Source organism: Choloepus didactylus, chromosome X (assembly GCF_015220235.1).
Source record: "Choloepus didactylus isolate mChoDid1 chromosome X, mChoDid1.pri, whole genome shotgun sequence".
Lineage (NCBI taxonomy): Eukaryota > Metazoa > Chordata > Mammalia > Pilosa > Megalonychidae > Choloepus > Choloepus didactylus.
The window spans coordinates 44,757,615-44,769,934 of NC_051334.1; the positions used below are offsets into that span (position 1 = coordinate 44,757,615).

Below are 12,320 nucleotides of genomic sequence, written 5' to 3' on the forward strand. Positions count from 1 at the left end.
AGGTGCTCCAAAGTATATGAGACAACCATTGGCAAAAGGGAAGGAAGAAATAGATGTTTCCACAATAATTGTGGGAGACTTCAATACATCACTCTCTCCTATAGATACCAGAAAGAGGACCGATAAGGAAACTGAGAACCTAAACAATGTGACAAATGAATTAGACTTAACAGACATATATAGAACATTACATCCCAAATACCAGGATACACATTCTTCTCTAGTGCTCATGGAACTTTCTCCAGGATAGATCATATGCTGGAGCATAAAACAAGCCTCAGTAAATTTAAAAAGATTGAATTTATTCAAAGTACATTCTCTGATCACAATGGAATACAACTAGAAGTCAATAACTATCAAAGATCTAGAACATTCACAAATACCTGAAGGCTAAACAACACACTCCTAAACAATCAGTGGGTTAAAGAAGAAATTACAAGAGAAGCTGCTAAACATCTAGAGGTGAATGAAAATGAAAACACAACATATCAAAACTTATGGGATGCAGCAAAGGCGGTATTAAGGGGGAAACTTATAGCTCTAAATGCATACATTAAAAAGGAAGAAAGAGCTAAATTCAAAGAACTAATGGAACAACTGAAGAATTTAGAAAATGAACAGCAAACTAATCCAAGTAGAAGAATAATAATAACAAGGAATAAAGCAGAAATAAATGATATAGAGAACAAAAAAAACAATAGAGAGAATAAAGCCCTTAGCTAGACTGGCAAAATCAAAATGAGAGAAGACCCCAAATAAACAATATAATAAATAAGAAAGCAACATTACTGCAGATTCTCAAGAAATTAAAAAAACATAAAAGGATATTATGAACAACTGTATGCCAACAAACTAGATAATTTAGGGGAATTGGATAATTTCCTTGAAATACTTGAACAACCTAGACTGACCAGAGAAGAAACAGAAGACCTCAACAAATCAATCACAAACAAAGAGATCCAATTAGTCAGCAGAAAGCTTCCCACAAACAGAAGCCCAGGGCCAGATTGCTTCACAGGAGAATTCTACCAAACTTTCCAAAAAGAACTGACACCAATCTTACATAAACTATTTCAAAATACTGAAGAAAATGGAACATTACCTAACTCATTTTGTGAAGCCAACATTATTCTAATACCAAAACCAGGTAAAGATGCTACAAAAAAGGAAAACTACAGGCCACTCTCCCTCATGAATATAGATGCAAAAATTCTCAACAAAATACTTGCAAATTGAATCCAAAGACACATTAAAAAACTCATACACCATGACCAAGTGGGGTTTACTCCAGTCATGCAAGGATGGTTCAACATAAGAAAATCAATCAATGTAATACAACACATTAACAAATCAAAAGGGAAAAATCAAATGATCATCTCAACAGGCGCTGAAAAAGCATTTGAGAAAATCTGAGAAAATTCAGCACCCTTTTTTGGTAAAAACACTTCAAAAGGTAGGAATCAAAGGAAACTTCCTTAATGTGGTAAAGGGCATATATGAGAAACTCACAGCCAGCATATTACTCAATGGCAAGGGGAGGAAAGCCTTCCCTCTAATACCAGGAATGAGACAAAGATGCCCGCTTTCACTACCATTATTCAACATTGTGCTAGAAGTTCTAACCAGAAAAATCTGGCAAGACAAAGATATTGATATTATACAAAACACTTTCTTGGATCATAGTGGAATGAAGTTGGAAATTGATAACAGGCAGAAGGTCAAAAAATTCACAAATATATGGAGGCTAAACAACACACTTAGAAATCCAATGGGTAAAGGAAGAAATTACAAGAGAAAATAGTAAATACCTCGAGGAAATGACAATGAAAACACAACATATCAAAACTTATGGGACGCAGCAAAGATGGTGCTGAGAGGAAAATTTATTGCCCAAGAGAAGAGAGAGCAAAAATTGCGGAATCAACTGTTCACCTGGAGGAACTGGAGAAAGAACAGCAAATAAACTCCAATGCAAACAGAAGGAAAGAAATAACAAAGATTAGAGCAGAAATAAATGAAACTGAGAACAGGAAAACAATAGAGAGAATCAACAAAACTATAAGTGGTTCTTTGAGAAACTCAATAAAATTGATGGGCCCTTAGCTAGGCTAACAAAAAAAAAAAAGAGAGAGAGAGAGAGAATGGATGCAAACAAATGGAATCAGAAATGGGAAGGGGGACATAACTACTGACCCTGAAGAAATAAAGGAAATAATGAGAAGATGGTATGAGCAACTATATGCTAATAAACTAGACAACTTACATGAAATGGACAACTTCCTAGAAAAGCATGAACAACCAACATGGACTCAAGAAGAAATAGACAACCTCAACAAACCAATCACAAGTAAAGAGATTGAGTCAGGCATCAAAAAGTTCCCAAAAAACAAAAGCGCAGGACCAGATGGCTTCACATGTGATTTCTACCCAAGCATTCAGGAAAGAAATAGTACCAATCCTGCTCAAATACATGAAAAAAATTGAGGAGAGAAAGCTACCTAACTCATTCTATGAAGCCAACATCACCCTAATACCAAAGTCAGACAAAGATACTACAAAAAAAGAAAATTATGGACCAATCACTTTAATGAATATACACGCAAAAATCCTCAACAAAATACTCGCAAATCGAATCCAGCAGCACATTAAAAGAATTATACACCATGACCAGGTGGGGTTTATTCCAGGTATGCAAGGCTGGTTCAACACAAGAAAATCAATTAATGTAATGCACCACATCAATAAATCAAAGCAGAAGAACCACATGATCATCCCAATCGATGCAGAAAAGGCATGTGACAAAATTCAACATCCTTTCTTGAAAAGAATAGGAATAGAAGGGAACTTTCTCAATATGATAAAGGCAATATATGAAAAATCCGTGGCTAACATCACACTCAATCGGGAAATACTAAAAGCTTTCCCTCTAAGATTAAGAACAAGACAGGGATGCCCACTGTCACCATTGTTATTCAACATTGTGCTGGAAGTTTTAGCTAGAGCAATTAGGTAAGAAAAAGAAATAAAAGGTATCCAAATTGGAGCAGAAGAAGTAAAACTTTCATTCTTTGCAGATGACATGATCCTATATGTAGAAAATCCAGAAAAATCTACAGCAAAGCTGCTAGAGCTATGAATACAGCAAAGTTGCAGGCTACAAGATCAACATGCAAAAATAAGTAGTGCTCCCATACACAAGTAATGAGCAACAGGAGGAAGAAATCAAGAAAAAAAATCCATTTACAATAACCACCAAAAGAACCAAGTATTTAGGAATAAACTTAACCAAGGCCACAGAAGACCCATGCAGAGAAAACTACAGAAACTGTTAAAAGAAAGCAAACAGGACCTAAAAAAAATGGAAGAACATACCGTGTTCATGGATTGGAAGACTAAATATAGTTAAGAAGTCAATTCTACCTAAACTGATTTACAGATTCAATGCAATACCAATTAAAACCCCAACAATTTACTTTGCAGAAATAGAAAAACCAATAACAACATTTATTTGGAAGGGCAGGGTGCCCTGAATTGCCAAAAGTATCTTGAGAAAGAAGGATGAAGTGGGAGGTCTCATACTACCTGTCTTTAAAGCATCCTACAAAGCTACAGTGGTCAAAACAGCATGGTACTGGAATAAGGATAGATATACCAACCAATGGAATCGAATTGAGTGCTCAGAAATAGAATCTTGCATCTATGGACAACTGATCTTTGATAAGGCAGTCAACTCAAAGCAACTGGGACAGAGCAGCCTCTTCAATAAATGGTGTTTGGAGAACTGGATATCCATTTCCTAAAGAATGAAAGAGGACTCCTATCTCACACCTTATACAAAAATTAACTGAAAATGAATCAAAGACCTAAACATTAATGCTAAGACCATAGGACTCTTATAAGAAAATGTAGGGCAATATCTTAAAGATCTTGCAATAAGAGGTGGTTTCCTAGACCTTACACCCCAAAGAGCAAGCAATTAAAGAAGAAATAGATAAATGGGATCTCCTCAAAATTAAACACTTTTGTACATCAAAGGACTTGGTCAGAAAAGTAAAAAGGCAGCCTACACAATGGGAGACAATATTTGGAAACCACATAACAGATAAGGATTTAACACCAGAATACATAAAGAGATCCTACAACTCAACAACAGAAAGACAAACAACCCAATTAAAAAATGGGCAGAAAACATGGATAGATACTTTTCTGAAGAGGAAATACAAATGGCTCAAAAACATATGAAAAGATGCTCAACTTCACTGGCTATTAGGGAAATATAAATCAAAACCACAATGAGATAACATCTCACACCTACTAGAATAGCCATTATTAAAAAAAAAACCAGAAAATTACAAGTGCTGGAGAGGATGTGGAGAACAATGCAAACTTATTCACTGTTGGTGGGAATGTAGAATGGTGCAACCACTCTGGAAGGCAGTATGGCGGTTCCTCAGGGAGCTAAGTATAGAATTGCCATATGATGCAGCAATTCGATTACTAGGTATATACTCATAGTAAGTGAAAGCTAAGTCACGAATGGACATTTGTAAACTGATGTTTATAGCAGCATTATTCACAATTGCCAAGATCTGGATACAGCCCAAATGTCCATCAACGGATGGGTGGATAAACTCACTGTGGTATATATACATGATGGAATACTATGCAACTCTAAGACAGAACAAAGTCACGGAACAAATAATAACACAGATGAAACTTGAGTAAGTTTTGTTGAATGTAGTTAGCCAGAAACAAAAGGACAAATACTGTACTGGTCTCACTAATACGAACTAACATTAATGAGCAAACTTTGAGTTGAGAACACAGGTTATCAGGAGATAGGAAGAGGGTAGAGATCAGGCATTTGATGCTGAAGGAGTATTGAATGTTCAGCAGGATTGACTGTATAGATCCAGAATTGGATAGCATAATAGTATGTGATGGTAGCACAACATTGTAAGCACACTGAGCAAAGATGTCTGCGAGTAAAGCTGAAAGAGGAGGGCTAGGGGCAAGTATGACACCAGAAGGAAAGACAGATGATAATAACTGGGACTGTATAACTTGGTGAAACCTAGAGGGGTCACTGATGGTGACTAAATGTACAAATATAAGAATGTTTTTACATGTGGGAGAACAAAGGAATGTCAACTTTGCAAGGTGGTGAAAAAGGGATGGTATTGGGAAAAAATATAATCAAAGCAAACTGGGGTCTATGGTTAACAGTAACATTATAATATGCTTCCATTAAATAAAACAAAGGCAATATACAAAGCTAAATGTTCTCGAGAGGGGGATATAAGGAAGGGGTATGGGATTCTTGGTAGTGGTGGTGTTGTCTGACATTATTATATTGTATTGTGTGGTATTTTAATTTTTTATCTTTTTTATTATTCTTTAAAAAAATTTTTTGGAGTAACGAATATGTTCAAGTGGTATTGTGGTGATGAATGCACAACTATATGATGATACTGTGAACAACTGACTGTACACTGCTGATGACCGTATGTTATGTGACTATATCTCTATAAAATTTCAGGGAAAAATATAAACAGAGGGATACAAGTGCTGGAGAAAGCATGGAGAGACGGATGTACCTATTTACTGTTGATGGGGAAGTAGAATGGAGTAGCCTATCTGGAGGACAGTGTGGTGGTTCCACAAGAAGCTAAGTATGTGGGTGCCATAAGGTCCTGCAACCTCATTATGGGGCATATACTTGAAAGATCTGAGAGCAGAGGCACGAATGGACATTTGCACACTGGTGTTTATGGTGGCAGTATTAACAATTTGCTATGGAAGGAGGTGGCCTAAGGGTACATCGACTGATGAACAGAATGGTGAATTGTGGTGTATGCATACAGCAGAATATTGAGCAGCTGCAAGAAGGAATGAAGCTCTGAGACATGAAACTAGGTGAATGGATCTTGAGGACAGCATTTTGAGTGAAGTATGCCAGAAATGAAAAGACGGACATTATAATGCCTCACTAATATGGACTAACTTTAATGTGTAAACTCTGAGAATTGAATCTTAAGGCATAGCTTATCAGGGGAACACTTAGTTGTAATGGTTCCTAGATTGTAAGCTCTTATGGCAGTCACATCTATTCCTGAGTTGTAATGGTCATCTCTAAATTCTGAGATGCTGAGCTCTTTGCGTATAACCTGGTTGGTCTCTGGAACTTTGGGTATCTGTGTGTCACCTGAAACTCAGAGCTAGAGCTCAGCAGCTATGAATGTCAGTATTATCTCATACAGCAACTGTTAAAAAAGCTGAAAAAGAGTTCAGACTTCAATTAGAGATATGAATGAGACAGATCTGGTTAGGACTAAGGCAAATCAGGCCAAAGGGTAAAAGATGATACTGACTGTGTTTTAAAACTTCAACTTTTGTGTGAGTCCAAGGGAAGACATGTTTATTTGGTGCAGGATCTATATTTTTTGCAGCACACTAAAAAACTTGTACAGTCAGTTTATTCAAATACCAAAATTACATAGAACTTTGAATGAAGTGAGATCTGGTAGGTTTGTACAGGTTAATGTGAAATCCCGATACATCCCAAAGTAAGTTTTGCAGAGAATAAAAATATATTTGTGCAGGGGTATTCGCCTACCCCACCTCCATGGTTGCTAACATGACCACAGACATAGGGGACTGGTGGTTTGATGGGTTGAGCCCTCTACCATAAGTTTTACCCTTGGGAAGACGGTTGCTGCAAAGGAGAGGCTAGGCCTCCCTGTATTTGTGCCTAAGAGTCTCCTCCTGAATGCCTCTTTGTTGCTCAGATGTGGCCCTCTCTCTCTGGCTAAGCCAACTTGAAAGGTGAAATCACTGCCCTCCCCCCCAACGTGGGATCAGACACCCAGGGAAGTGAATCTCCCTGGCAACGTGGAATATGACTCCCGGGGAGGAATGTAGACCCGGCATCGTGGGATGGAGAACATCTTCTTGACCAAAAGGGGGATGTGAAAGGAAATGAAATAAGCTTCAGTGGCAGAGAGATTCCAAAACGAGCCGAGAGATCACTCTGGTGGGCACTCTTACGCACACTTTAGACAACCTTTTTTAGGTTCTAAAGAATTGGGGTAGCTGGTGGTGGATACCTGAAACTATTAAACTACAACCCAGAACCCATGAATCTCGAAGACAGTTGTATAAAAATGTAGCTTATGAGGGGTGACAGTGGGATTGGGAATGCCATAAGGACCAAACTCCACTTTGTCTAGTTTATGGATGGATGTGTAGAAAAGTAGGGGAAGCAAACAAACAGACAAAGGTACCTAGTGTTCTTTTTTACTTCAATTGCTCTTTTTCACTCTAATTATTATTCTTGTTATTTTTGTGTGTGTGCTAATGAAGGTGTCAGGGATTGATTTAGGTGATGAATGTACAACTATGTAATGGTACTGTAAACAATCGAAAGTACAATTTGTTTTGTATGACTGCGTGGTATGTGAATATATCTCAATAAAATGATGATTAAAAAAAAAAAATATATTTGCAGGGTCTCCCTGAGGAACTGGGGGAAAATGCAGAAATGCTGACTTCCATACCCGGGTTATTACTGATAGTCTCACAAACATTGAGGACTAACAATTTAGTAGGACGAGCCCTCGATCTTGGGCTTGCCCTTACAGCGCTTGTTACTGCAGAGGAAAGGCTAAGCCTACTTATAATTGTGCCTAAGAGTCTTCCCCAGAGAACCTCTTTGTTGCTCACATGTGGCCCTCTCTGTTTCTCAAGCCCACTCGGCAGGTGAACTCGCTGCCCTCCTCCGTACGTGGGACATGACTCCCAGGAGTGTAAATCTCCCTGGCAACGTGGGAAATGACTCCCAGGGATGAGCCCGGACCTGGCATCGTGGGATAGAGAAATTCTTTTTGACCAAAAGGGGGAAGCAAAATGAAACAAAATAAAGTTTCAGTGGCAGAGATATTTCACATGGAGTCAAGAAGTCACTCTGGAGGGCATTCTTATGCACTATATAGATATCCCCTCTTTAGTTTTCAGTGTATTAGAATAGCTAGAAGGAAATACCTGAAACTGTTGAAATGCAACCCAATAGCCTTCATTCTTGAGGATGATTTATAACTATGTAGCTTACATGATGTGACTGTGTGATTGTGAAAACCCTGTGGATCGCACTCCCTTTATCCAGTGTATGGACAGATGAGTAGAAAAATGGGGACAAAAACTAAATGAAACATAGGGTGGGATGGGGGGATGGAATGCTTTGGGTGCTCTTTTCAACTTTTATTTTTATTCTTTTTGAAGTAAGGAAAATGTTCAAAAATAGATTAGGGTGATGAATGTACAACTATATGATGGCACTGTGACCAGCTGATTGTACACCATGGATGACTGTATGGTATGTGAATAATCTCAATAAAACTGAATTTTTTTAAAAAAAGAGGAATTTGATCCATGTAATTGAGAAAGGAATTCACCATGCCCAACTGAGTACTTAATGTTTTTAGAGCAAACAACTTTTAAAGTTTCCTCAAAGACATTTAAACAATAAAATATATCATGATACAAAGAAAAAAAAAGTAAATGAGATACCATATATAAAGCAATGATCACAGTGCCTAGAACAGAGCACAAAATGTCAGAATTATCAAGATATGTAAGTCAGAGGAGGGGCTGGGGTGATGTCATGGAATGCATAAAAGATGACAACAATCTTCAGTCTGAATGGCTGGGAGCATAGTGCCAGGAAGACAAGAGCCAGGTACAACAGGAGAGCCAATGTATTTTGGAAAGCAGTTCACTGTTTTTTCCTTTGGTAACACCATAATCTCTCTGCCTTACATCTGGTGCTTTAGCAAGAGAGAGCCCCATGCTAGTAACACTAGATCCTCTTACTACATGCCTTTAACCATCAGGATATACTATTCTGAAAAACCTGCTCCAAGTTCTACTGTATCCTCACAACCAATGAAGGTGGGCATTTTGTCCTAGGAACATATATATATATGTAAATATGCATTAATGTTCAAAAAAAATCAAATAATAATTCATAATAGGCTCTGGTCTCTAACACTCAAAAACATGACTAATTTTTCCTTTTTTAACACTTAAATGAAAGTGTGTTATTAATTAAAAAATGAAAATACAAGTTAAGATTAATTAAAGGCAGCTGTAAAACCAGGAATAGTCCCCCAAGTAAAAATATGTAGGAAAACTCCCATAAAGAATGGAGTTCTCACTTACCTGGACAGTAAGGATTCTAGAAGACTATCAGTCAGAGGTACTCTGCAGGACTTGCAAAGTCTTTTGATGTCTTTCCTGGGTAACACTTTTTTTCTGCATTAAAACAGAGAAAATGGGCTTTTACATATCTTGTGTTTCTCTAGTAACAATTACATGTTAGAGGAAAGGAAATGTAGATGTGTTTTTAAAATGTGCACGTGAAAATAAGTATGAAAATTGTTACTGGAATTCAGAATAAGGGAAAACAATCATATTGCATTTCACCAACATTTTCCATTTCAGAAATCACCAGATTCTGTCCTCACAAAGGCCCTTCCATCAGTACTCAGAATTCTTGGTTAGCAATAGTACAGCCTATTAAGGCTGCATCCATGAGTGTTACTCTAAGTAACTGATCTGCATTCTTGACCACTAGTCAAAAATGGTTCTGAGATTTGAAAACATCTCTTAATTTGACAGGCATCTAGAGCTGGCAACACAAGTATGACATGACTCGAGGGTGTTTTTGTTGGTCTTTTCCGTGGATCTGAACCTTAAAACCTGGAAGCCACAGCTAAGATGCTAACTTCACCTCAGTTTTGTCAGATGCTTTCTGCAGAGCAGCCCAACAGTAATTTTCACCAGTAGGCTGAGGACACAGAAATGCTTATCCCACCCAATAAATGTTCTTCCAGGCAAAATTAGAACCAAGGGAGAAGAAATTGGGCTTCTTTCTTTGCAACGAGGTTATAAAATGATGCAAATGTTTATGTTAGAATCAAAGCTCATCAGATCTGGAAGAACCTCAGAGCTGTCTAATCAAGCATCCCCATTATTCCCAAGAGGTGTTCCTTTAATGAAGGAGGCTCACATTTCTCACCCTGGGTAAGGGGCACCACCAGGGTGAAGGCAAGGGACAGGGTCATGCAATATACAGGCCACACATCCTCTAGGAGGCCCACGGAGGCTCAAAGATTTAAGGAGAAATATCATGTTTCTAAAAATTCAACAAGGATGTGTTACAGCTTGGAAAAAAAATCATGTTAATTTTTAGCATAAACTATAGGACCTTTAAAGATATTTAGGATATGCCACTGACCACTCTGGAGTGCAGACCTCAGGTTCTGGTATGAGGGAAGGGGTCATGGGGAAAAGCGACGGCAGTGATGTACAGTCACAACATTAGAAGCCAAAGTTCCTAGAACTAAGATTTTCCAACTTCCAAATGAGTATGTCCCCCCACTATATCAGGTCTGCAGGTAATATGAGCACCAAAACATATTAAGACAGGGCTCCAGTTGTATATAATAATGACTTAATGAAGCTCAGTACAGACATGATAAATGGATTAGAAATAGATTATGCTAAGCTTCATCATTTTCAAGAAGTTATTTTAAAGAAACTCTACAGAAAGATTACTTGCAAATCCCTGTTCTGTTTATTATAAAAGTTAACATTTAGAAATCCCAGTTCCAGTAAAATAATGTAAGAAGGAGAAGATGTTTCAGAATAAACCTTCTAACATCTTGACATACCATGTTTCAGATGAAAGCTTCTAGAAACCAATAGGAAAAAAATGACAAAGGGCATCATATTCTTTCGAAGATACAGGGTCTTGCCTATTCCATCAACAAACAAAGCTTACCATGACTATGAAATATTTATACACAGATACTCTCCAAAAATGGTTTCAAGTGGCTTTACTAAATATAGTGCAATATGATTAGAAATGCCAATTCTCTTTTTGCCCCTGCTGATAAAATATGAATTTCTTCATTACTCGGGTTCACAGACACTTAAATGATTTATTAGAATCAATAAAACTAAAGCTTACTTTTCTCGATCTTCGTACACGCAGACAGCAATTAGTTTGCCAAAATTCTCAAAAGTATTTTTCTTGAGCTGTTCGTGTGCCACTGCAATTAAGATATTCACAGGTGGATTTGTGTCCTCTGGCACGCGGTAGCGACGTGCAATCGTGATAACCTCATGGTCTATGAGTTTCCCAGAAGTTATATTCATCATTATGCTTCTGTCAAGGGACAGCAAAAACACTCATGAAATAATATCTATGAATATTTTACTCTTCTTCTGTCAAAAAGGTCCAAATCCCATTTTAGAAACATGATTATTTCTCTTTAACTTAATTTTTCTACTTAATTTAGGGGTAGCAGGAAAGCACTAATGCTATAACGGAAAACCATATGCACTAGATCTTATAAGTAAAATGGCATTTTGCCCAGAGTCAAATTCCCATCACTCCCGATAGCCTGCAACCAGAAAGTAAATTCTTAAAATCTTTGAATAGTCAAGAAACCTGTCACTAAGTACATGATTCCATTCAATGCCTATTAATCATACTTTGCACAAAGGAGTAACAGACTCGAGTTTCTGGTTTCCCAGGGTACAAAATTTATAAATCAGTAAATTAGAAAGGTGTTCAGGGGATGTGGAAAGCAATACTGGTAGTAAGGAAAAAAAAATGAGAGTAGAAAAGTAAGGGAACAGCTGTCTGAGGCCCTAGGGGGCAAATGGCCCTTTACATGGACCATGGCACTGAGATTATTTGGCAGAGATAAAAAACAAAAAACAGCAACCAATACAACAACAAATTAATGGTGAGGACCCAAAGCCTAACAAATTGGCTAAACTGCTTTCAATTATCTTCTCTGTATTTTTTTTTTTTAATCTTCATTTTATTGAGATATATTCGTACACCACGCAGTCATACAAAACAAATCGTACTTTCGATTGTTCACAGTACCATTACATAGTTGCACATTCATCACCCAAATCAATCCCTGACACCTTCATTAGCACACACACAAGAATAACAAGAATAATAATTAGAGTGAAAAAGAGCAATTGAAGTAAAAAAGAACACTGGGTACCTTTGTCTGTTTGTTTCCTTCCCCTATTTTTCTACTCATCCATCCATAAACTAGACAAAGTGGAGTGTGGTCCTTATGGCTTTCACAATCCCCTTGTCACCCGTCATAAGCTACATTTCTATACAACTGTCTTCGAGATTCATGGGTTCTGGGTTGTAGTTTGATAGTTTCAGGTATCCACCACCAGCTACCCCAATTCTTTAGAACCTAAAAAGGGTTGTCTAAAGTGTGCGT

The 12,320-nt window shown here is 37.5% G+C and overlaps 1 protein-coding gene across 4 annotated transcripts in view; it reads right to left on the reverse strand.

Annotated features, from left to right (window-relative positions):
• Positions 1-12,320, reverse strand: part of EFHC2 (EF-hand domain containing 2) — a 343,223-nt gene that overhangs the window by 32,354 nt on the left and 298,549 nt on the right. For all 4 annotated transcript variants that reach the window (XM_037822347.1, XM_037822348.1, XM_037822346.1 and 1 more), the window contains 2 exons: positions 11,030-11,227; positions 9,217-9,309 (listed from right to left, as the gene is read on the reverse strand). In XM_037822347.1, coding sequence (XP_037678275.1) covers positions 9,217-9,309; positions 11,030-11,227 — 291 coding nt within the window. The remainder of the gene's footprint in view (positions 1-9,216; positions 9,310-11,029; positions 11,228-12,320) is intronic.